The sequence below is a fragment of the Lutra lutra genome, chromosome 4, assembly GCF_902655055.1.
Source record: "Lutra lutra chromosome 4, mLutLut1.2, whole genome shotgun sequence".
Taxonomy (NCBI): Eukaryota; Metazoa; Chordata; class Mammalia; order Carnivora; family Mustelidae; genus Lutra; species Lutra lutra.
Genome location: NC_062281.1, coordinates 153,214,293 through 153,238,975, shown reverse-complemented (window position 1 = coordinate 153,238,975; position 24,683 = coordinate 153,214,293). Strand labels below are relative to the sequence as shown.

Genomic DNA, 24,683 nt, shown 5'->3' with positions numbered 1-24,683 from the left:
CCCACAGCATAAGGACAGATTCCTCAGCCTCCTGTTTGAGACCTTTCATAATCTGCCCCGACTGCCCTTAATGGCTGATTTGTTTGCCCCTTCCCAGGGCAGCAGCCAACCTGATCTTTCCCACCATGCTGCCTGTGTTTAGGCACTTACCTATGCCTGATGCCTTCCGTCCCCTTCTCTATCATCCCTCAAGGTCTGGCGCAAATTCCAACTGCTCCCGAGGCTGGAGCTGGTCCTCTCTCCCTTCCCAGGACAGAACCCATCCCCACCCCACCCTCTCCTTGGCGTCCTTCCCATATGGGGTGCCCTGTTCTTGTTCCAGCCCTCCTTATGTGACTAGCTATGTGTTTGTCGGTCTCCCCACCTGGACTGGGAGGTCCTTTGAGGAAAGGGGCCTCTTCCTTGCCATAGTTCTATCCCCAGAACTTAGCAAAAGCAAAGGGCAGGAGAGTTGTTGCAACAGAATGAAATATACCCAGATTGAACCAGGGGCCCACTCTGAAGGCTCTCTGGTCCAGGAAGAGGAGCACTGGCTTGGGCATCATCAGTCTGAGTTCGAGGCTGGGTTTCCCTCTGGCAAGCTCTGTGACTTTGGCCAAGAGTAGGTGAAAAGGTGCCTGCAAAGTGCTCAGTGTGTCTCGTGCCTGGTGAGCCCTCAGTAAATGGAGGTTTTCATTATCTGCACTGCTCGCAGAGATGAGGGGAATGTGTATGAGCCGTGGATATCAGTAGCCCTTGTGAACTTGGGGTTGCTCACCCACCCCTATATTATCAGCATTTCCCCAGTGTAGGTCACTGGACCAGGTGGGGCTTGCAGCATCAGACTTTCCTGGGAAGTTTTAAAAGTCCAGTGTCCTTGAACCACCTCCAGAGAGATCTGGGCTGGTCTGACTTTTGAATAAACAAGCCAGATGATTCTAAAATACACAAGGACTTAGTCTTTTGTTTTTAAATGGGTTACTAAGAACTGGAATAATTGGAATGGGACCCAGAGAAGGTAGGGGTTGCAAGCCACAATTTAAACAAGAGAATGAAGGGACAAAGGTATCTCAGGCAGAGGGCATGGTATAGGCAAAGCCCCACAGGAGAGAAGGAGGAAGAGGTTCCTAGAACATAGTGGAGAGTAGCAGGCTGAAGGGATGCTGGATGAAGTCAGAGAGGGAGGCTAGAACTTGGTCAAGGGGTTCCTTGAATTCCTAGGGTGGGGCTCATATTTGATCCGATGGGCAAGTGGGATCCATGGATGGTTCTTGAGCAGAGGAGTGACATGAGGAAAGAAATGTTGAGAGTATATTCTGCTTAAGAGATGCAAAAGAGAAAGGAGGGGGGACATACTGGTGGCAAGAAGGCGGGCATGTGGCCTATGGCAGGAATTCAGATTCCAACCTGGCCCATGAAAGGTTTTTTTTTTCCTCCTATGGTGGTAGTACTGGGTGACTGTCAGGTCATGACTGAAGCTTGGTGGAGGCAGTATTCCAGATTCCTCAATGCTGAGCGCCAGCCACATCGTGCAGAACATCCTGCCAGGGTGGAGGCTGGGTCTTCCGTGCAAGACACCAGAACTCTGGCCAGGCGGTGCCCAGTCCAGAGATCGCTTTGGGGAGGGCAGGGGGGCGCCAGAGAGACCCAGAAAGTGCCTGAGTCAGATAACAGGTCCCCCAGGTGATTTTTCACAGGGTGAATGTTCCTGGCCACCTGCCCATCCCCCATGTTGAACCCGACAAGTGCAGACCTGTGGTGGTGGGTAGGTGGGTGACAGCAGGCTTGGGATGCCTGATCATCCAGCCTGGGGGAAGAGAAGGGGAGGGGAGATGTCATTCTTCCTTCCTTCATTTATTCTGGCTACAGATGCTCATCAAGCACCTGCTGATACCATCAATGTTCTAGGCATTGGAGATAGAGAGATGCATCTGACCCATGCCTATCTGGGGGGGCCCCACTCCCATAGGATTATTGCAGAATGAACAGTGACAAGTCACTGCTGGGCAGAGGGAAGCACAATCGGGGGCTGGCCCTGCCTGGGGAGTCAGCAAGAGCTTCTCAGAGAGGTGACTCGAACCAAGCTATATCCTGAAGAATTCACTAGGGAAGAAAGGGGAGGGAGACCAGCTTGAAGGAGGGCTGGGAGCCCCGAGTCACCCCACCATGCTGTAAGACTGACCCAGGGGAAGTTGTGAGTGGAACTCAGGGTAGGTGTGGAAGGCTGCAGAGGGCAGGGATGGGTAGGCAGGACCTGACCAGGTGGGCTGCAGTTGATGTCCTGGAGTGCATGGGAAAGCCCTGGCCGGTGGGACTTGACAGGGACACACTGTAGTGTCCATAGAAGGAGGACTTGTAACACTCGGAGCCACCCAAAGAGCGGGCAGTCATATCTGATAGACAGAGGTTATCATTCTTAACAGAGAGAGTGAAGAATCACACAAGAAAAGGGAAGAAGTTCACCCACAGGAAAGATCTGGGACCCCATAAAAGAAAAAATGAAAAAACAAGGTCAGTCTCAGGAATGATCCAAGGAATGCAAATTACAACAACCAGAAACCATATTTGGCCCACAAAATTGGCCACATTGCATAAAAAGAATGACAACAGGTGCTGTTGGCAGAATGTGGAGGGACAGGGCTCTTTCTTACGCTGCTGGTAGGGATGGAAAGGACACAGATTTGTGGAGGGCGGGGGTGTGTGGCACATGGCAGCTCATGGGGCTGTCCCCCGACTCTGCAAGTCCACGTGCAGGAGCATATGCTAAGGAACAAACCAAGTAGGCCAAGATGGGCTTGTGGAAAGGAGGTTCACTGTGGCCTCATTTATAACGCGGGAAGAATCTCAACACCCAGCAACAGGACGTTGCCTAAATAATTAGCCACAGCGGCGTGGAAGGACGGTCTTGGGTGCGGCCACGGTGACCCTTCTGATGGAATCAAATCCCCTTTCACCTGCCCTCCCAGCGCCGCACACCTCTGCCTGGGAGGTCACGAGGTCTTGTCCTTTCACACTTTTTGGCGACTTGCTGCCTTCCTCATCAGACCCTAAATTCCCTGAAGGAAAGGACGATGTCTATTACATGCCTTATTGTGTCCTCAGTGCCTCAGTTCTTACGACACGACGGGCCCTCCATAAATAGCTGGCAAATCAGTGATGGTCTTTTTTTATTGCTGTAAAAGACACACAATGTCGAACTTGCTCTCTTACCTTTTGAGTGTCCAATTTGTGCTGCAAAGCACATTCGGACTGCTGTGTGACCACACCAACCACCCATCTCTGCCTTCACCATCATCATCTCCACTGAAACTCTGCACCCATCATTTCCTCCCATGCGCCTGAGTCTATGTTTGTTGATGTGGAAAGATGTTCGTGATATAAAATTAAGAGAAAGAAATTATAAAGTAGAATGCAGCAAACAATGTCTATTCCCCTCCCTCCTTGATTTTGTTTGGAAGAATCTCATGCCCATTCTCAGGCAATGAATTATGATTGATCCAAAACTAGTCATGAAAATCCTATTCTCTACTGCTAGTCTGGCTAATGAGACCTGAAATGAAATTAGTTGGGGCCCCTTCTGAACAAATGTTTGCTTTCCTGATGAAAACGCAGAAATGACTAGCTTTGCTGGTCTTGAGAACAGATGCAGTGGCTGGCGCTGCTGCAGCTGTCTTATCACCATGAGGGAAATGCCAAGAGAATCCGAGATCTTGGACATATGAACTAGTGAAACAAAATCAGCCACCACTGGTCTTCTGGTGAGATAATTTATGTAATATTTGTTCAAGCCACTGTATTTGCAGTTGAACTCACTCCCAAAAGATATAGAATACAATCCCATGTATATCTATGTGTAGCCATGAATAGAAAAAAATTAAAGAGATTATCTGTGGGTGACGGGATTCATCTTTACAAAATATTTATACTGAACATGTAAATAATGATCAGGAAGTAACATCTTTACATTCAGAAAGCAAACGATGATGCTAGTTCTTTAAAAAAAAAAAAAAAATACTGGGCTTCCAGGAAGTAGGTCACTCCCTTCTGATCAGAGGATTTGAGCGAAGCCAATGACCGCCTGTGGGCGTGCTGGAAAACAGATTCCAGCACGGAGTGAGGGCCCTGAACTTGACCTACAAAGGTCCCATCTGAAGCACTGTGTTCTTCCAACCTTATGAGGGAGGCACGGCAGACAACATGGTCCAGGGGAAACATGAAAACCTGAGGCTCTATAAGGAGAAGAAAAGCGAGCAAGGTCCCCAGTGTGTCTGGGAGGGGCTGGAACTCACCCTCCGGCCCTCCCCCACCCCCAGACAGTCCTTCCAGCACCCCCGAAGGCCCCACCTCTCCCTCCGGGCTTTGAGGCCAGAACCCGTGTCCCCGTGTTCCCCACCTAGGCATGTCCCCTGCCTCCCACAGGACACGTCTGTCCTCACTCTGTGATTTGGCCCCCAGGCCTTCTCCCCTGGTGGGTCTGCCCAGCAGGTTCTTAGCCAGGGCCGGGCAGAGTACGGGGTGAGTGGTAGGAAGGGCGGAGCTGGGGTCTGTGGCCACAGCCCCAGGAAGAAAGAGCAGCTGTGTGGCCTGCAGCTGGGGCTGACAGGCAGCACCTGTGTTGGCTATAAACACAGATGCACACCGAGTGGCACTGTTGCCTTCCTGAAACACACCCGGATGATCTCTGTGAAAGTGACCCTTGGGAGAAGCAGAAGAAAGACGGAGAACATGCCAGCAGAGAATGAAAAGGAAACATACACCAAGGGACCTCTGTTGTTTCTCTACTTGGCAACGGTCCCCCGGGTCACTGCTGTGCTGCGTGGAGACATGGGCTGTCCTGACAAATGGGGTTGTTCTCATCCTTGCACGCATGTCCCCTCGTGCCATCTTCAGCCCCAGGGGGGGAGGTAGTGCCGCCAAAGACGGAGGAAGGAGAGCAGGGCACAGAGATGCACTTTGGGGGAGGGAGGGGTCACTTAAGGACAGCAGGGGTTTTCTTTCTGGGGTGGTGGTGGGGGAGGCTGGAATGTCAGGATGGCTTGTGCCCGTGTGGGCTCCTGGGTGACTCTGGATGTTAGCTTTGACGCTGTCCACTTTTCTCCTTTAGAATGGGGTACAACAGTCTAGAACGTCTCATGTCTCCAGTAACTCCCATTCTTCTCTCTCTCTCCCTTCCTGCCTCCTCCTCCTCTCCGCTTCCTTCACCTTCTTGGGGATAATGCTCAGACCACCTACCTGGGCCTCCATTTTCCCAATCAACACACCAGGATGCCCGCCCACCCCACCCTCCTCTTCCCACCTTTGATCTTTCTGCCTGAAGACCATCCCATCCCTTATTCCCTGTGGGATCTTCCCCAGCCTGCTTCCTCACCCCTGCAATGCATGGCCTGGTGAGGGTGGGGAGGGTCAAGGTGGTTCCTGCTGTGTGAACTTCAGGGCTTCTGACCACCCAGGCCCAGATGGCTGCCCTTCCCGCATCATTAACGCCCTGACCAGGAGGTGATGGAAATATTTTGGCCTGGGGGTGAGGGCCAGTGGTTGGGAGCTGCCCATAGCACATTCTTCCCAGTCCCCACCCCAACCTGCCTGGGCCCCTGGGGCTGCTGGGGATTCTTTCCTTGTACCCTAGACCTCAGGGCACTTGATGCAGACTGGGTGCAGGCATTTGGGGTCTTTTGGGTGTAAACTGATAGTACAGTGGGTATTTGTACGGAGGGCTGGGGCTGCCCGCCAACCATTCACCCCCCTCCCTCCATGTGAGTCCTCTGTGATGAACCCCTCCTTTTTGCTTGTGCTTTGAGGGCATAAAGCATTTGCAGAACTGTCATCTCATTTGGCCTCACATCTCCTTGGACAGAATGGAATTACTGTCATCATTTTCCTAATGAGAACACTGAAGCTTGGAGAGGGGCAGTGACTCGCTCACAGTCATACCACGGGTTTAGTGGTAGAGCTGGGGTTAGAACCATGTTCTGGATCCCAGCCTGGGATCCATCCTTGTTCCTTGTTCCATCTGCCTCCCAGGCCTGTCTGTTCTGGAAGTACTACATGGAGGAGGCAACTCTGAGGCAGTTCTCAAAAGAAATGTTAAGAGTTATCAGTGAAGAAACCCATGCCCTCTAGCCCTTCACTCATCTCTACTTAGCAGCTGGGAAGGGCACTCCAGAGGGGAACAGCATGTGCAGAGGTATGGGCGGCCTGGTGGCTACGGGATGGCATTGAGCAGCCTGGACGACTGCAAGCCCTGCTACATTTTCAGGGAGCAAACCTGCAGTTCCCACACTTTGGAAGGCCTCAGCGGCTTATGAAATGCAGATGCCTGGCCCAGGCCTTGGAGATTCGGGGTCAGTCAGAGGAATCTGCACTTCGCACAGCCTGGTTCCTTGACCCTCCCCACAGTTCTGATACAGGTGGTCCCTGGGATCCTCTTGAGGAGACACAGCCGGACTGGGGAACGAGGACAGAGCTGTGTGCAGGGGTGAGGATGGGGCAGAGGTGTGGCGGGAGCCCTGGGATCAGTGGCAGGGGCTGTGCCCTCTTGGACCCTCCCCCATCTGTAGTTGCAGCTCTCCCATCCCTTCCCTGCAGATACAGTTCCCCTTCCCTTCCCACTTTTCTCCTTAGCTCTTATCACCACCTCTAAAACTGCACACTTGACCTCTTTGTTTATTAACTTCTGCAAGTGTGAGGGGTACATAAGGGCAGAAGTTTGTCTCTCTGGTGTGCTGGTGTGACCTCACATCTAGCTCAGTGCCTGGGGCATGTGTGGTGAGATCTGGGCCTTTGTTCTGTTCTGTTTGTGTTTATTTATTTCTCCCATGGAAGAGATCTGAGTGTGCGCGGAGGCCGGCAGGAAACGGGGACATCAAGCCTTGGTGTGCACGAGGTGGAGACAGAGAATGCCAGAGAATGGTTCCTGGAGGAGGCTGGGGGAAAGCCGGGGGCCCCTCGACCCACTGGACATCTCCTCCCTTTAAGCCCGCAGGGAGAGAGCTGGTGTGCAGAGAGGCGGTGGGTGAGGTGTGTGTCCCTGGCCTCCGTGTTCCCCATGACCTGGCAGCTAAGGGACACCCCTGGGAAGAGAGGAATGTGTGGAGGCTCCTGGAGTATGATGGGTCTGGTGTGGCTCCTGAGCAGGGGCTTTGGGAATGGGTGAAAGCAGCACTGAGGCTGGCACTCTGGTCAGGAACCTCTTCCGTTTAGAACCTCCCAGGACAGCCCCTCCACCGGCTTCCTCCCCCACAGGAAGGGGTCCTCAAGCCTCCTGTCCCAGTGTCCCCAGCTGGGCCATGCACTGCTCCCTCACACCTCATTACAGCTGGACCACAAACCCAGAATTGGCTCCTCCAGGAAGTATGCCTGGATCCAGTGTCCATCTACGGAGCTTCCATGGCACCTCGCCTGCTTCTTCCTTGTGTGACTGTCTCCTCCTACTTTTCATCAGTAAGGGCTGTGCTCTTACCTGCCTCCCTGTGGGCTTGCCAAAGACTGGGGCTTGCCAAAGGCTTGTCTTAGGAGCTGAAGCCAGCCACCAGCAGTAGTCCTCTGGCCTGGCCTGGGCCATAGGCCTTGGTTCTTCATGCCATGCACTGGGCGCCCCCTGCTGGCCCAGCTGGGCACAGCCACTGCTCCTGAGGGGCCTTGTTCCCTTGTTCCCTGAGCCCATTCCTTCCCTCCCTAATGCCTTCCTTCCTGCCGTCCTGAAACCCATCCCTGTGCCTCCCCTCAAAATCCAGTCCTTTAACAGCAACCTCCTTGCCCTCGAATGCCTGTCCGAACGTTCCTTCCCCTTCTTGCTTTACTTAGAGTCCCCTTTGCCCCCAAGGCCACTACTCCCTCCCTTTCCTCTCCTACAGCCTGAAGTCGGGTGGGACCCTCCTTCCTCTTCACAGCCTCTTCCAGCGTGCGGCCCTTCTGTTCTCCATAAATGTCAGCCCTGAAGCTCCTATCACCAGACGACAGCCCTGTGTACTGAAGGCTTAGCTCATGGTCACCCTCTCCTGCCGGGACGATTCCAGCAGGCACACAGGTAACCCTCTGGGGGTTCTGGACTTCGAGCTCCTCCCCTGCAAGACCTTGCCACACGCTGTCTGTTGTGCAAGGTCAAGAACTTTGTTTCTACCCGCAGTTGCGTCTCCTCCAGAACCTCAGTGTTGGACCCCCACTTTTGTTTTTTAAGGATTTTATTTATTTTATTTGAGAGAGAGAGAGAGAGAAAGAACGCAACGGGAGCAGCAGAGGCACTCGATCTCAGGACCCTGGGATCATAACCTGAGCTGAAGACAGAGACTTAACCGACTGAGCCACCAGGCGCCCCACAGACACCCCACTTCCTGGTCACCGCTTCCCCTTTTTCTAGCTCACTCCCAACTCCCACTTTGTTCGACACCTCCCACACTGACCATCTGCTGATGCTGCCCACTTGTCCCCTCTGGCCCCCTCCCACCTCCTCACCTGTCTCCCTGGCTGAAACTTCCCAGGCTAACCTTATATTCGCCCTTACTCCCCCACTCCACACCCTTGCCCTGCTCTGTGTTGTACTCAGTGGGCAAAAACCCGGCCCTGCTTACACCCGGCTGCCCGCCAGCTCTGCTCCCGCTCCTGGTGGCCAAACACAGCAAGAAGGACACAGGCATGCTTTGTGGCTTCACTTCATTACCAACCCCAGACCTCCAGTTGGGGGGGTGGTGTCTCTGAGGTTGTCCCACAAACCTACATTTTCTAGCCCTTCAGTAGTCTCCACTTATTTTATTTTATGTATATTTTTTTACAGCTGAGGAAACAGAAGCAGAGAGAGATTGAGGGACTGGCCCCGGGGTGCATGCCCCTAACCCCTGGGAGATGATGGCTTGCCCCACGATGACTACACCATGCCTTCTTCCCCCTCAAACCTCCTCCCCCAGCCTTCTTTTCAGTGGATGCCTCACTCCCTTCTTCAGTGAAAATCCAGATGCAAGAAGAACCTCCAGCTTCTGCCCCATATGGACCCAGCTACCTGCAACCGTGCCCCACACCTCAACCCGCTCATCTGTTATGAGAATAGTGTCTGGGCCCTGCTTTAAGGACAAACCCTCTGCTTGTGCACCAGAAAACACCCCTTCTTACCTCCCGCTGAAAAGCTCCTGTGCCTGCATTGCCAGCTTGTCCCTCATATGTATCATGAGCATGTTCTAGTAGCTTCCATGGAGGAAAAAAAACCCTTTCTTGGCCTCCTACTCCCTTCAGCCGTAGGCCATTTTCCTGCTCCCCTTATAGGACAGTTCCTTTAAAAAGCTGATTATCCTCGCTGGCCATCTTAGTTCCTTTTCTTGCATTCCTTCTAGAACCTTCTTCATCAGGCCATTCTGTGTTCCTAAATCTCTGCGTTGCTAGATATAATTACCGGACGCCGTGATTGGATCTGCCGAATCAATTTTCTGGTCTTCACCTGCAGGACCTGTGGGCTGCTTTTGGCCCAGCTGGCCCCTTTCTCTTCCTGGACGTTCTGTCTTGGTGACATCTGCCAGTCAGTGGCTTTGAACATCGTCAGTACGCTGGGGACTCCCAGCCCAGTGCCTCCCTGCTCTCAGATCACACATCCTGCTGCTGACTTGGCATCTTGAGCTCTCGGTGAACGGCTGCAACGGTGGCGACAGCGTATTCTATGGAGTAAAATACCATGAAGTCTAAAGTCGATCAACAAGTGGGAGAAACAGATCTGCAACATGTCTGACAGATGACGGGCGAATCTTGCTACTCCATATGAAAAGTGGTTATAAATCATTAAACGAAAGACCAAATGGAAAAGCCAAATGGAAAAGATGAACAAAAGGCACGAGGACACGGTTCGAAGACTAACATGTGTGGAGAGTTTTTAAGTCCCTGACAGATCAGAATGTTTGACCACTGTGTTGGTGTGCGTGCGGCTGGGAGGGGCAGCTGCGAGCAGAACTCATGTGTATTCCTGATTTCCTCTTTCTGGGCACTGGCATGCTGGCCCGTCCCCACCCCAGAACCAAGGTGTGACCGCACGACTTGCTTGGGAGGATGAAAGTGAGTGGAAGGGGCGAGTGGGGGTCCCTTCCGAGTGGGAGCCATGCGCAATGTGCCACTATGCCTTTCCTTCTGCCTCGGGCTCTGGCAACACTCTCCATGATGCCTGGTCCTTGGTCTGGTTCTGGGGTGTGCCAGCGACGTGGGGAGCGAAGCCTGCAGCAGACAGGCGCTGTGAGAGAGAAAGAAGCCTTTATCAGTGTGAAAGTCCTGGGATTTGCGGGTTGAGCACGCCCAAGGCAAAACCGAGCCTATCCTGCCAAGAGGCACGGGTGAGGAAAGGCACTGCAGCTTTGTTTGTAATAGCAAATGACAGAAAACCTACATACCCTCCGTAAGAGATTGGAGAAGAATAATCTGCAGCTGAGAAAACAATGAAGCAGGTAGAGGTGCCCCTGGGAGGCCTTAACCCCAAGGTTAGGGCTGGAGTAAGATGCTGGAGCTCCTGGGATATAAAAAACTTAAGATGCCCCTCCCCACCCTACCAATATTTTTAAAAAGTTAAAAATATATCAGGAAATAAATGTTTGAGAATCCATTTTAAATTTTTTTTATAAAAATGGAATATCCCCGTAAAGATAATAAATGGGGGTATTAGTCTTCTAAGCCCTCTGTAACATAAATACGGGGACTTAGAATGACCAATATGTATTGTTTGGGAGGCCAGGAGTCCAAACTCGGGTGTGGGCCAGGTCAGGCTCCCTCTGCAGCCTCTAGGGGAGGCCCCCCACCCCCGCTCTTGCTTCTGGTGGCTCCCGACTTGCTGGGTAGATGGCAGCGTCCTTCCCAGCTCTGCCTCCCTCTGCACATGGCCTCCTTCCCTGTGCTCCTCTGTGTCTCAAATGTCCCTCTCCTTTCTCTCATGACACCCCTCTCCTTTCTCTCAGACACAGATTTAGGGCGCATCCTGCACCCGGGATGCTCTCGCCACGAGATCTTTAGCTTCATTACCTTGCAGAGACCTTATTTCCAAATCAGGTCACAGTCACACGTACCAGGGGTTAGGACTGGACATATCTTTGCAGGAGGGGACACTCTGTGACCTACTACGATGGGTAACAGTGATTAACCCTGGGAAGGTGGGGTGGGGGGTCAGGACTGGGAGAGAGATGAACTTTTCACTGTATAACCTTCTAAACTATTCACAGTTAAAATAACATTTTCAGGCCAGCAAAGTTTAAATTGAACATATACACAGAAAGGATGCTCCCTCTCCCCACTCCCCAAAAGTATGCAGGTTCAAAATGTCGGTGCTGTTAAACTGCCTAACTTGCCACTCACACACTAGCAGACTCCAAGTTTCTGAAGTTGGAGGGGATGGAGAGTGTAAACAGTGAGTTCTGTCCGCTTCTTCAGGCTGTGGGCAGAAGTCAAGGGACCCCAAAAGTGGGAAGGCATTGTTAGAGTGGCAGATTTAAGAATGCTAAAGGGATGGTCCCCGGGCACCTGGGTGGCTCAGTGGGTTAAATAAAGCCTCTGCCTTCAGCTCAGGTCATGGTCCCAGGGTCCTGGGATGGAGCCCTGCAATGGGCTCTCTCCTCGGCAGGGAGCTTGCCTCCCCCTCCAGCCACCCCCCCACTACCTCTCTGCCTACTTGTGATCTCTGTCTGTCAAATAAACAAATAAACTCTTAAAAAATAAATAAATAAAGGGACGGTGCCCTTTCCCCTGAAAGAGGAAGGAAGGAAGAGGAAAGGATGGGTGTTGCCTCAGAGAGCACTCAGGGTGGAAGGGAGGACCCAGATGGGGGCTTCTGTCTGATCCTGATTCCCGCAACTCAGTTGAGGGCAGGCTGGTTAGCAGCTGGCCAGGGAGAGATGAGATGAAACAGCTGCTTCAGGCAACTTGTGTGGAACCAAAACCCTGTGGAATGACAGGAGACCCAGCAGTGCAGGGTGTGGGATGAGAAGTGGCTGCCCCTCTGGTTCCACCTGTCGCAAAGCCCCAGGTGCCTGCGGGGCTTCCTTGCTCCCCCACCTCCATCCAAACACATTCCCTGAACAACTTGACAGTACCCCGCTTTGTCAGCCTGGAGCCATTGTATCCCTGGGTGCACACGCTTGACCATCCCCTGGATTCACTTTAAGAACCCCTGGTAGGCGAGAAGCCTTGTGCTCTAAGGCGCATCGGGGCAAGCTTGCTCCCACCTCCCAAGGGCTATTCTCCCTACAGGAGGAGGTCCAGACCAGGAAGTGGCCAGAAGCACAATTCAAATACAATTCCCTTTGCAGGGGGCAGGCAGCCTGCCGAGAGGGGAGCTCCCACTTTGTGCCACGGATGGTGGGATATTCCACGAGAGAACAGAGTGGACAAGGCTCTGACCCCGCAGAGATCGACATCACGCCCCTGGCTGCAGAGTGTTTGTTCAATTCGCCCTCCAGAGTGAGGTGTTTGGCAGCAAACTCAGAGACCCAGGCTCAGAGCAAGTCATTTCACTGGGAAGCCGCTGCTTGGCTGCACAGTGGGATCATGAAGTCTCCTTTGTTTCTTCCCTGACGAGCCCCCAGAGGGATGCTGCACATAAGGTGTGAGGCCCAGAGCTGTTCTTGACCTGCAGGCAGGTCCTTCTTCCTCCTTCGGTATTTGCTAGATGCCCGTTCAATTGCGTTCTTAGACATGGTGTCTAAGAGGAATCTGCAAGTGGAACCATTTGGAACACTGGGCTTACGCCTACAACAGAATTCTTGAAAGTACGTGTATGACGTACCTGCAGATGAAAACACAGAGTCTTTGTACAACACATCCTTTGAAGGGTCCATGTGCATGCAGGGGTGCATAAGACATAGAGGCCAGAGCAGTGTAGGAGCTGAGATTCCAGGATGCCAGGCTGAGGCGCCATGGACAGAATGGATGGGGGAAGGCAGGGAGGAGTCCCCAGTGGCAGGCTATAAGGAGGAAGGCCAGAATGGGGTGGTTTAATGTCGTTTGGCGAGGAAGCAAGCAGCGTAGCTGGCTAGTGATAAGGCACACCCAGAAATACTGACTAGGTGGTCTCCACTGGACTCAGTGTCCCACTGCACCGCTGGCAGGGCTCAGGGTGGGGGCTCCCGGAGGGTTCAGGCTGCCTTCCAGTCCAGTTAGGATTTGGGGGTGTTGTTTACTTCCTCTGAGCATAATCTTTTTTTCTTTTTTTAAAGACTTTATGTATTTATTTGACAGAGAGAGACACAGGGAAAGAAGGAACACAAGCAGGGGGAGTGGAAGAGGGAGAAAGCAGGCTTCCCGCGGAGCAGGGAGCTCGACGTGGAGGCTCGACGTGGGGGCTCGACGTGGGGGCTCGACGTGGGGGCTCGACGTGGGGCTCGATCCCAGGACCCTGGGCTCATGACTTGAGCTGAAAACAGACACTTAACGACTGAGCCACCCAGGCGCCCCCTCCTCTGAGCGTAATCTGACGCTGTGTGGGGAGAACGAGGCAGAAACCTGATCCTCCAGACGTGGGGCGGGACGTGGGGGGCCGTGGGGGGGGGGGTCCGTTAATGTTTAATCAAGCAGGATCGTCCCATGGGGCTCTGGTGGCTGGATCTCTCGCCCGGCATCCCGCACTCAATCCCAGAGTCTCCCCCAGGCCGCGGAGTCGCGCTCCGTTCGGCTCTGCTCCGGGCCCCAGCCAGGAGCGGAGCAGAGAGGCTGGCAGCGAGACAGCCCGGGCCGGGGACGCGTTGCCGCGTCGCGCAGCCCCCACGCGAGACCCGAGTCCCGCTCACGGACGGTGCTCTCCACCGCAAGGCACAGGGCGGGCTGGACCGCGCGCCAACCTGGGTATCCCCGCCTGGGCGCAAACCTCTCCTCTCCCCGCGATGGGCGCCGGCAGCTGCGGCTGCTGCTGCTGTGGTTCCGGGCCCCGCCGGCGCGTGCGCGCAGGACGAGCACCTCCTCGACGGTTGCTGGAGCACCCAGCCACGCTGCCCAGCGCCCGGCCACAGCCTCCTTCCACCTGCCGCGCCTAGGTGCCCGTGCCCGAGTAGGAGGCGGGCGCGAACCCCCAGCGGGGACCCGTGCGATTGCCATCCTCTCTCTGGCCTCAGTTTCCCTGCCTAAGGGAGGGGCTGGAGCTTAAGTTTCCGTGCGCCTTCTGCTCGCCGTCCCCGGGCGCGGATCCCGGGGGACCGCAGGCCAGGGGCGGGGGGAACCCAGACGGCGGCTCTTGGCCCGCGCGCGGTGCACTCTGCGGCCCGCAGGTGCGCGACGGTGGGGGGTGGAGGCGCGAGTTGGGGCGAGCCGAGCGCGGCCGGGGTCGGGTCTCAGCCGTGCCGCAGCACCGTGGCTCCGGCGGGTGAAAGAGCAGCCTGCCGGAGAGCGCTGAAAACCTCACCGCTCACGGAGGAGGTCGCCGTGCTGTCGCTTGCGTTCTGACCCGGCTCGGGAACTCCGGGTCGCGGCCGTGGGCTGTGCGAGTGGGGTTGGGGCTTGGAGAGAGACGCACTGCTGTGCTCGGGGAGGAGAGGGAGAGACGGCGGCTCCCAGGGGCGGGGTGGGGAGGGCCGATTTCTTCACGCCACAGAGCTCATTCTAGTGTTCTATCTTTTTCAGCCGAAGGAAAGAACAAAAACTAAAGGGGAAGGGGCGGAGTTGTTCTGAAGCCCGTAGGGGGTCCTTGGCCCGGCCACTTGGGAAGGGCTGCGGGTGCTCACGGGTGGCAGGGCGGGCCAGGTAGCGGGAACCAGGAAGCTGAGCCCCACGCCCGCAGCGCACGCCGCGGTCGCCCAGGGTGGGCCTGGCGAGTTTCCTGAAGGCCGGTGCCAGCACCTGGCCCCAGGGCTATGGGAGCTCCCTGCTCGGGGCCGGCTGGTTCTCTCCATTACAATCTTCCCAGGCCTTGGGGCGTTGGAGTCAGAACTGGGGTTGAATCCCGGCTCCATCCCTCACAGGCTGTGTGGTGCTTCGCAGCCTCTGGGCTTCTATTTCCTTCTCTTTAAAGGGGAGGTGACAGTCCCTCCGTAGGGGTTGTGAAAGGAAAGGAGTTCTGTGACCACCTATGGGAGCCAGGGCAGAGAGCTGTCTGCAGTGACCTCCTGGTGACATCCTCTTTGCTCCACACTGCCGCTCCTGGAGCAGAGGGGAAGTTCTACCGCTAATGGATACCTGGGGGGTGGCTTCTGCCCCAGCCCCTGCGCCTGAGTGTGCCAGGGTAGGCGGAGGGGCGTGGCCCTTAGGGTTGCCTGTGCCTTCTCTTAGCTCTCCTTTCTTCAGTCTGGCTACCCATCCCAGTACTCAGCTCTAAGCCCCCCTTCCTTGTTCCCTGAAACTTTCACCTTCTAGAAGGACGTTGAGAAGGACGTTGCTGGGATAAGAAAGGCCATTGTACTGGTCTGTGTTCAAGCCCCTCAGCCTCTGTCTGGAGGCTGGAGATAAAAATAGGAACAGTCACTTAAGAACTAAGCGAGAAGGTGACGTATTTAGGCAGACACTAAGTACAGGAATTCACAGAGGCGTTGGCAGGTTAAGGAGCCCACGGGAAGCCTGAAGCACCCAGAGACGAGTTGTTGTGCAAGCGGTTAGCCGTCTCTCAATCTGGAGTTTCTTTGGGAAAGCCAGCTGGCCTGGCCCATAGGAAGGGGATGGTATTGCTGCCCTTGGTGGGTGGGTCTGTCTGGCCTCTCAGCATAGCCAGCCAGTGGCTGGCAGGGCCTGGGCCTCTGCCAGTGGCCTTCTGGGAAGACACCTGCCTCACTCTCTAGCCTCAGGTCCTGAAGCAGGTGTGGACGCCACCACCCCCAGAATGGAGGGGAAGGTGGGCAGGCACTAACACTGTGGGCTTCATGTGGTGTTCTGGAGGCTGAACAGCCTGGCTTTGGAGGATGTTGTCAGACACTCCAACACAGGAGCCTGGGGTGAGGAGGCGCTCGAACTTCCACCATCCTAGTCTATGAACAGCACTGTTCTCAGTGCTACCCTCCACTACCACATAGCCACACCTCTGTGCCCTGGTCCCTCTCCCTCCTGAATCCCCCAACCCCATGACCTTGGGCCCTCCTTCTCCTCTCCCCTGGGTCAACACCATCGCAGGCTTAGCCTCCTCCCTGCCTCCCCTTGCTCCCAGTTGGGGCTGGAATGAAGACCCATGCCCAGTGCTACCTGGGAGGCCACGTCCTCAGGGTTAGGAGGCGTCCTGGGCTCCTGGCTCCACTGCCTCCACCGGGCTGGCCCAATGCCAGGGCCTGACTGCCCGGTGTGAAGGCCAGGTCTCCCGCTTCATCGCCATGGCCCTGGGCATGTGGCTTCAGCTCTCAGCCTCTGCCCTCCTCCCAGGAGGACCTGCCTTGTGGGCTTCCATGAGATGGGAAGCTCCCCACACACAACATGAGAGGCCGTTCAGGGAGGGACTTGGGGCAGGAGCTGAAAGTGGAGCTGACCTTGGGTTCACCTGGGCTCTGCCGGGCAACAGCAAGTTACCTCACCTCTCTGTACCTCAGGTTCCTCACCCGTGAAATGGGGATGATGGGTGCTAAGCACTTAGTGAGGACTCTATCAACGCTAGCTACCATTATTATCATTCTTTGCTCTGAAGTCCATGCTCTGATATGGGTAAGTATGAGCGGGCTCCATTGTGTGGAAAACATGCCCGGGGCAGGTAGCAGGAAGTCATGGGGGTGCAGGGGATCCTCGTAGGGGATCCAGGGATAGGGCCCCTCCAGTTGGGAGGAGGCTGAGCTGACCTGCTTGGGTGGAGCATGGGGTGTCCTGGGGAGAAGCTGGGGAGATGGCACATGGTGGGCTCAATTGACTCTCAAGCACATAGATGCTGGGGAGCCACTGAAGTTTAGGAGGTGTGTGACAAGGGGCAGTGTTGAGCTAGGAGCCGGCTCCAGGAAGAGTGGGCTGGTGGAGTGTGCAGGATGGAATTGCAGTGGAAAGAGGAGCCCGGTCAGGTGATGGGGGCCCTTGTCCAGAGGAGAGGCGGGAACAGGTCCCATGGGCTGCACTTTTGTCGAGTCCTTATTTCATCCTCAGGGCCATCCTGTGAGAAGGCGTGGTCACTCTTTCCATTCTACAGATGGGCAAACTGAGGCTTGGCATAGCAGAGTACCACCTTCCAAGGTCTTGTAGCTGGGGGTATGTCTGACTCCCAGGCCCGTGAGGGGAAGCCTCAGGTACCCCGGGGAGGCATCAAGCCTCCCCCTGAACTGCTTGGGTGAGAGCCTGGGGGAGCTCCTTGTCCTGGTCCATCTTGGGATGGAGAGGAGGCAGTGCTTGCCCTCAGAAACTAGAGCTCAGAGAGGTTGAATGGCTTTCCCATGGTCACACAGCAGGCCAGCAGCAGCGCTGAGAACCCAGGAGCTGTGTCACTCAGGTCAGTGTAGCTCATACTTGAGCTTGACTCTCATACTTGACTTGTTTCTGGATTTTCCAGCTCTGGCCTCAGCCCCTAAAGTGATGGAGTCTGAGGGTGGCAAGGACAGACAGAGGGTCCCCCAGCCTCCAAGGGTCTAAGCTGCTCTCCTCTGCCCCAGGCTCCCACGGGGAGGCAGAGGACCTCAGCCCCCCAGGCAGCCCCACCAGCGTGTGGGCCTCGAGGAGGCCGGCGTCCATGATTCTGGCCGCCCCACGCGGGGCATAGCCAGGAGGCACAGAATCCTGGGGCCCGTGGAGAAGGTGACGAGCAGGGCCTGTGGGGGCAGGAGGAGCCTGCAGGATGGGTGCCCAGTGTCCCAAGGGCTGGCGTGCGTCTACCCCCTGCAGCTTTTCTGGGTGGCTCTCAAATATCTGGGCAGAGGTTTATGGGGAGGAAGCTACCTGGAGCTTTTGCATCTGTGGGGGCAGTGTGTGTGTGTGTGTGTGTGTGTGTGTGTGTGTGTGTGTGTGTGTGTGTGTTTGGGTGTGGCTGGGCCAGTTTTTGCTTTTGTCCAGATGAGTGAGGTTTGCTATCTAGCGTGCGTAGCTATCACAGAGAATGAGGCAGGACTTGTGCTTTCCTTGCTGAATCTGTGGAACGGAGCTGCTGGGGTTTACTCAGGGCCAGGAGCCCCACTGCATTTTAGGGCCAGAGAGGACCTGCTGGGACCCAGGGGTGGGGACAAGCGAGCTGTGGGCTGGGGGTAGAGGAGCAGCCAATGTGGCCGCCAAGGCCAGGGAGGGCCAGCTGAGAGAGGGCAGGAGTGCCCCCAAGAAACCTCAGTGCAGATGCAACTCCAATGGCAGCTCCCTCCTCTTCTTTAAAAAGCCACAGGGAGCCTTTTAAAAGGAAGCCCCGGGTGGTCTGCTCTTAAGTGCGCTCAGAAAAGGTTTTTAGAAGCACAGAGTAGGGTCTGGATGACGCATTTCTGGAGGGCAAGGACTGTCTCAGGTCCACCTGCTGGGCACGCATTGAGTGAGGGCTGCAGGGTACCAGCATTGTCCCCGGTGCTAACCCGACTTCTTTCCTGGAGTGTCCATTTTCGTGGGGGGAGAAGAACAGTAAACAAAAACATCATAAGGAGTACTTAAAAGATACAGTGGAGAAAAATAAAGCAGGGAAGGGAATGTTGGGTGGAGGGCTCAGGAGAGGCCTCACTGAGAAGGTGGAGGGCATCACAGGGAAGGAACAGTGTTGCGGCAGTGGGAACAGCCAGGGTAAAGACCCTGACGTGGTGGGAGCGTGACTGGAGGGCACCAGGAGCAGACAGGAGGCCCGTGGGAGTGGGAACCCACAGAAGCTGGAGGACTAGAGAGGGCACAGGACCAGGTAAGGTGGGGCCTGAGGGCCACAGTTGGGACTTTGGATTTTGCCTGAGTGAGCTGGGAGCCCCGCAGGGTTCTGAGTCCAGGGTCAGGGTGGGGGTATGTGCTCATGGAATGGGGTGTCTGACCTGGTGTAGACAGGTTTATTTTGGCCTCTGGGGTGAAGGAGTTGTGGGCTCTTTCCCTGGGAGAACGTGACCACTCAGCCTGGGTCACCTTGTCCCCAAACCTGTGCTGAATGGGAGGCACCTGACATTCCCCCACTTACATGCATAGGGCAAGCTGTGCTCAGCTTCTGGGCAGAATGATCCCGAGGGCTCCCCGAAGGAGGCAGTCATCCTCCCGCGGGTGGACACTTAAGGGCTGGAAGGGGAAGTGAGTGTGAAATGGGCAGATGGGTCATCACCTCCTGCCCCCTGATCAAGGAGGATGTTTTCCATACTGTGGGGGTGCCAGCTGCTAGGCACTGACAGGAGCGTTATGCTTGCCCAGGTCTGGCCGGTGGTTCCAGACAGCCAAGGTGCTTCTCCACCCACATTCCCACAGGGTTTCAGAGTAGCCCTGGGACAAAGGCAGGGTCTATTCTACCCATTGGATAGATGAGGACATTGGGGCCAGAATGAACCCCTGGGCGGCGGCCAGGAGACCTGGGTTCGAGTCCCCGCTCCTGTGGAAGGATCTCCATCAGTGTGGTGGACTCATGGGCTCTCCCAGCCTTGCTGTTAGGGCTCACAGGGAAGATAGCTTTTGTTGACGAAATTCTGAGCTCTCATACCCACTCCTGAGCCACTGGCGACAGCAAGAGATCCAGCTGGAGGTGGGAGACCATCCCAGGTGCTTGAGGGGCTGGCCTGTGCTTCTTCCAGCAGCCCTCTTCGTGCTCAGGTGCAGGCCTGGCTGTGCGCCTGGTGTGGCCGGCGGGAAGCAGCCCCCAGGGCCAGCTTTGTGGCTTGCAGTGGGGGCTGTGGAGCCTGCACCCCTTCTCACCCAGCCCTCGCACCTACCCTGCACAGGACACACCACCATCCATGCCTTGGGGAGGAAGCTACTGGCAACCTGAATGGGAGACCTGCCAAGCCTGCAGGGCCAGGAAGAGAGGTGGGGGCCATTCATAATCCAGATTTGCCTGTAAAACCAAGCCTCTTGTTACAGCATGCAAGGGGGAACCCCATCTTTATAGGTAAACTTCTGGGGCCCAGAAGGGGCACACAGGCCGGAGGCAGCACTGTGAGCCAGGACGGGGCACTGGGTGAATGGTGCTGGCAGTTCTCCATGATGAGGGGTGCTGGGGGGCTCTGAGAGCTGGAGGGGGAGGGGCAACTCTCCCTCCCTCCTTGAGCTCCCCATACCCCGACCCAAGCAAACAAAACCAAGCATTTATCTATTTGGTCTGTTCGCAAACCGCTCTCTCTACTGCCTTTTTAATAGCAAGAAGCTTTTCTAGACTTCTGTTTTGCTTTTGTAACTATACGGTGGCTTTTTTAAAATAAAAACAACTTGGTCATGACTCTTAGGCCTTAGTTTGACTGTCTAGGATGACGCCTTGTTTGTACTAGGCACTTGATAAAAATCTGTGGGATGGTTGAGTAAATCAGGTATTGGATAAGCACTTAGGTCTGTTTTAGGATAAAACCTGTCTTCCCTGAGCCCCTAGGTGGTTGGCCCCCCCCACCCTTGGTAACCGGTGCCCCTGTGGCGTTCTCGATGCTCTCCCCTCCACATCCACTGCCAAGCTCTGGTTCCTTGTCTTTTTCATTCTCTTCTCCCCATGGCACAGAGTCAGTTTATGGAGTAAGAGTTATACAAATGCCCAGTGCTTCTGTAATGAGTCAGTACTATATCCACAATCACTTCTCATGACTGGAAATTATGAAGTCTCAGTCCAGTTTGCATCGTGTAATTACCCATTCAACACGGGACCTCCAGCCTCTCAGAGTTGGCGAGTGCAGCTCTCTTAAGCAAGGCCTATTTCAAAGCAGCCCATACCCATGATAAGGAATCTGCCTGCAAAGCAAAAATCCTCCCAAATTGTATTTTCTGACATTTTAGCATCATGGAGAGTTCAAGAACTGCCCGATGCTAACAGCCTGAATGCCAGAGAAGAACCATGTCTACGCCACAGGCGCCTCGGCTGGCTACGTGGTGCTGGACATGGCCTCCCTTCCCCAAGAATCAGGTGCCCATTCATGAGACAGCCATACCCTGACCGCTCCAGGGTTGAGAGAAGGGAGGTACTTGGGTCTTGCCTATGTTAGCAGGTGGTCACTGCGAGTGGGAGAGGTATGGGTATAGGCCACAGGAGAGGAAGGTTTGGGGCAGTCACCATGGAGTCATGTGTACACACCCAGGACATTAGGAGCAAGACAGACCTATGAGCCCACAGGAAGCCTGGCTTGACCAGGGATGTGATTCACACAGGGATCCCTTGGGAGACCTCAGAGCTATGGGGAGATGTCTGTAGGCCAGCAGCCTGGGCTCGGCATCCTTACCCAAAAGGAAAGAACCACAAAAGGCTTAGAAAACCCAACACCCCTAGTTATTAAAGAGGGGCCTGACTCCCATCATTAGCGCCAAGTTCCAAAAGCTACCCCAGAGCCATTTCGCACCAGGCCCCGGGCCCACGGCGCCCCTCCCTGCACCGTAGAGAAGAAGGTCAGCAGGACTCCAACTCTAGATTTTTGAAAAATTTATTTTATACCCTTAGAAGCTAAGAACTCTGCCACTCATGAACCAAATTTAGGATTAAGATTCTCCCCTAGTTTATCTACTTCCTTTTGAAATTTTATAAACAAGATTTTGTACATAAGAGGTAGCAGAGGAAAATTCCAGTCTGCTTGTTCCAAGCTCAAAAGGTAACTGCACACATCTCAATGTTAGCAGGGAGGGTGGGGCAAGACAGGGGAAGTCCGAGGACACGATGCTCTGGGTCCTACCGTTTCTTCTAGTTGCCAGTGACCGTGTGAGTACTCCAGGAGAAGTCGTGGGCAAGATACCCGCTGGGTTGCTCATTTGTTTTCCTTCCCAGATGCCTCCGAGAGGCAGACGCGGCACCCTGCGGTGGGCCTCACGAAGGGAGCGTCTTGAGAACACACAGCATTGAGTTAGTTGTGCAATTCCTATCCGAGGTGCAGACCATTTTGAAAGATTTATAAAAACATCTTCGTCCAAAAAATTGGCAGTAAAAATGACAACCCTTCCAAGGTAAGCCTGTCGTAATTGTCACTTCGTTGTACATTAAAAAAAAGTCATCAGCAGGTTAGCTGTAGTCTGCAGCCGCTGGAAATCAAGTGGTTCCTGGCAAAGAGGAGGTGATGGTCATTGCAGCAACAACACAATCAAACTTAACCAGAGCGTATGATGCACAGCAGTGACGGGTGATCCTGATGGAGCCTTACAGTGAGGACGGCAGGTGCCGGGGGTGGTGGGAGGCGTTGTTTCCATAGGAAATAAGGGACTAGAAGTGGCAATTTCACTCCTGAATTTGGGCTCCTGAGAGTGCAGCTGCCAGCGATGAAATCCCAACACAGATCATCACTGGCATTTCAAGGTCATGTCCTACACAATCGATCTGTGAGGATGGGGGTGGAGAGAAGACTGGGCAGGGGGGTGCTAGGGAAAACAGAAGGACATGGGAGTACTGAGGAACTCAAAATCAATTTTAAAACATCACATTTGAAATTCCAAGAACAGCAGAACCATGTACAATCTGCCAACTCCTGACCAATTCTCTCAGGGCGCAGTTCTGCTCTTAAACGCTGCCCCGTCTGCATGGTGTCCTTGAAAAGGCCATTGCTAGGCTGCGGGGGCTGTAGACACACGTACAAACTGTGGTTTGGCTGCACAGTTACCTCAGTTCAGCAGCGAAGGGGCAGGGGCTGGAGTGCACAGTGGCGAAAGCTGTCTGTCCTGTCGCGTGTCCACACAAAGCGGAAGCCACCAAAAAGGCACTTTGGGGCTGGCCACGCCTCTTGAACTTGGCAAATCTAACCGACAGGGGCAACCTGGCACTTCCTAAGCTTCCTTAGTTCCATCACAGGGAATTGGAAACAAGGCAGAACACATAACTAAAGGCAAAATAGGGCGGAAAATGGGTGTAGAAACTCAAAATACAAAATGTACAAAATACATGAAATCCATTGGCATATCCCATCCCCTCTGGAGAAAGGGAAGCTGGTATCTAATTTGAAGTATGTGGATGGTGACTATACTCGGGAAATACCAACAAAATGGACAGTTGTTCAATTACTTTCTGGTTATTTCTGGGAAAACAAATCTTGTCTCTTTTGGTGTTCATTAGTCATGTTGAAGAGAAACAAAGTGTCAAGTTCCTTCGCATTAAAATTACTACAACTCACAGAGCAGCTTTTCTCAACTCAAATATTTAACCTCATATACAAACAGTACCAAGGGTTTTAGTAATTATATTTTAAGCAAAAGCAAATGATTGCGGATCACATGATTTAAGACTACAGTTTATTCAATATGTCTCCAAACATTAAAAAGATGATTTTATGAAGTCAAACTCAATAAGATTATAATTTAAAGTGCTTTTTATTTTGCTGTTTTCCAAATTTGGGGAAATATTCCGTAACTTCTTTAGTGACTGATGTCGAAGAATGCACCTTGTATTTCTGGAGGACTTTTTTTTTTTTTAATTGCTCTTTTCAACCTCAATTATACCAGAAATGTATGTTAAAGAGCATAATAAATTTCCCAATTTTTGATCCTGGTTAACATTTCATCAAGATCCAACTTTATGCGCCCAGGGCTCTCATCCTGACCCGTCTGAAATTCTATACAAATAGGGAGACATATTAAATACAAAGGTCTGTGTAAACGGAGTTCTTTAACTACTATTTTACAATGAAAAGGAATTTTATCACCTATCTTTACATCATTTTAAATTGAATATTCCTAATCAATGTTACTGCAAGATTAAAAATTTGCCCCCACATATCTAAAGGCAGCTTGCTTTTTTTTTTTTTTTTAAATATAAAAACGAAAGGAATTTCTTTTGTAGCATCATAGAGAAAGCAACAGCTTTACCCCATTCATTCTTGTATGTTCATATAACAAAAAAGTCTGCCACCGGCTTTATTTCCTAGAATCTCCACAGAAACGTGAATCCCCCTATGAACCGGGCCCCGGGGCCGCTGATCCGGGGGCAGGAGTTCTCCCACGGCCAAACAGCTCCTGAACCTTCTCCAGGGGCCAAGAGTGCCTTCTTTAAAAACCTACACTCCTCTGGGATCACGCCGGGCTTCCTAGTCCAAGCTGCAGGCTCTTCTAAAGGGCTCAAGGGTGAGAATCTGATTTCAGAACAGTGCTGAGCACCCGGGAACCGAGCTGTGACTCCTCACTGTACGCTGGGCGTGTTTGTTCCTTTAGGGATCCACGTCGTCAAGGTCACTTCTCAACTCGCCGATCATCATGGGGGACTCTGAACCCTTTGAGAAAGAGAAGGAGGTTCACTTCATGCACAGTAAAGTTAGAGAAAAGCTTCTCCATGCCTGCTGACCTGTGTTCAGTAAAAGAGTGCATTTAACAACAGAAGACTTATTGAAGGGTAATAAAACAGAGCTCTAAGACCTTATATCTGAGAGTTCCCGATTATGCAAACTCTGATTTCCATGTTCTCCCAAGTCACCGAAGGCACCCGGTGACCTGCCTCAGGTGACTGGGCTACCAGGCAACAGGGCTGCAGCGCTTGTGAGAACTCAGGGGGGAGGGGACCGTCATGACGGAGCGGCTGCTGGAGATGACTCTGGGTCACTCCTAAATTCTGCCTCCGTCACTAGCTGTGTGGTGTTTGGTTTACACGCTAATAAAGTTCTGAATGCCTGCCATGTGTCCTGGGACTGATCTAGCTGGTGGTGGGGGTGGGGAAGGAACAGGGACTCTCTGCAAAAGGACAGGTAAAGGCGGGTGGGAGATAGATGCGGGGTGGGGTGGGGGGGAATGGGGGAGGCCCAAGGTGGAAGGAAAAAAAGGCATTTGATAAACTACAAGAAGGC

The 24,683-nt window shown here is 53.8% G+C and overlaps 1 protein-coding gene across 2 annotated transcripts in view; it reads right to left on the bottom strand.

Annotated features, from left to right (window-relative positions):
• Positions 1–21,340: 21,340 nt before the first annotated feature.
• USP24 (ubiquitin specific peptidase 24) overlaps positions 21,341–24,683 on the bottom strand; it is a 137,312-nt gene continuing 133,969 nt past the window's right edge. For both annotated transcript variants that reach the window (XM_047723878.1, XM_047723879.1), the window contains exon 68: positions 21,341–24,116. In XM_047723878.1, coding sequence (XP_047579834.1) covers positions 24,054–24,116 — 63 coding nt within the window. In that variant the 3' untranslated portion in view covers positions 21,341–24,053. The remainder of the gene's footprint in view (positions 24,117–24,683) is intronic.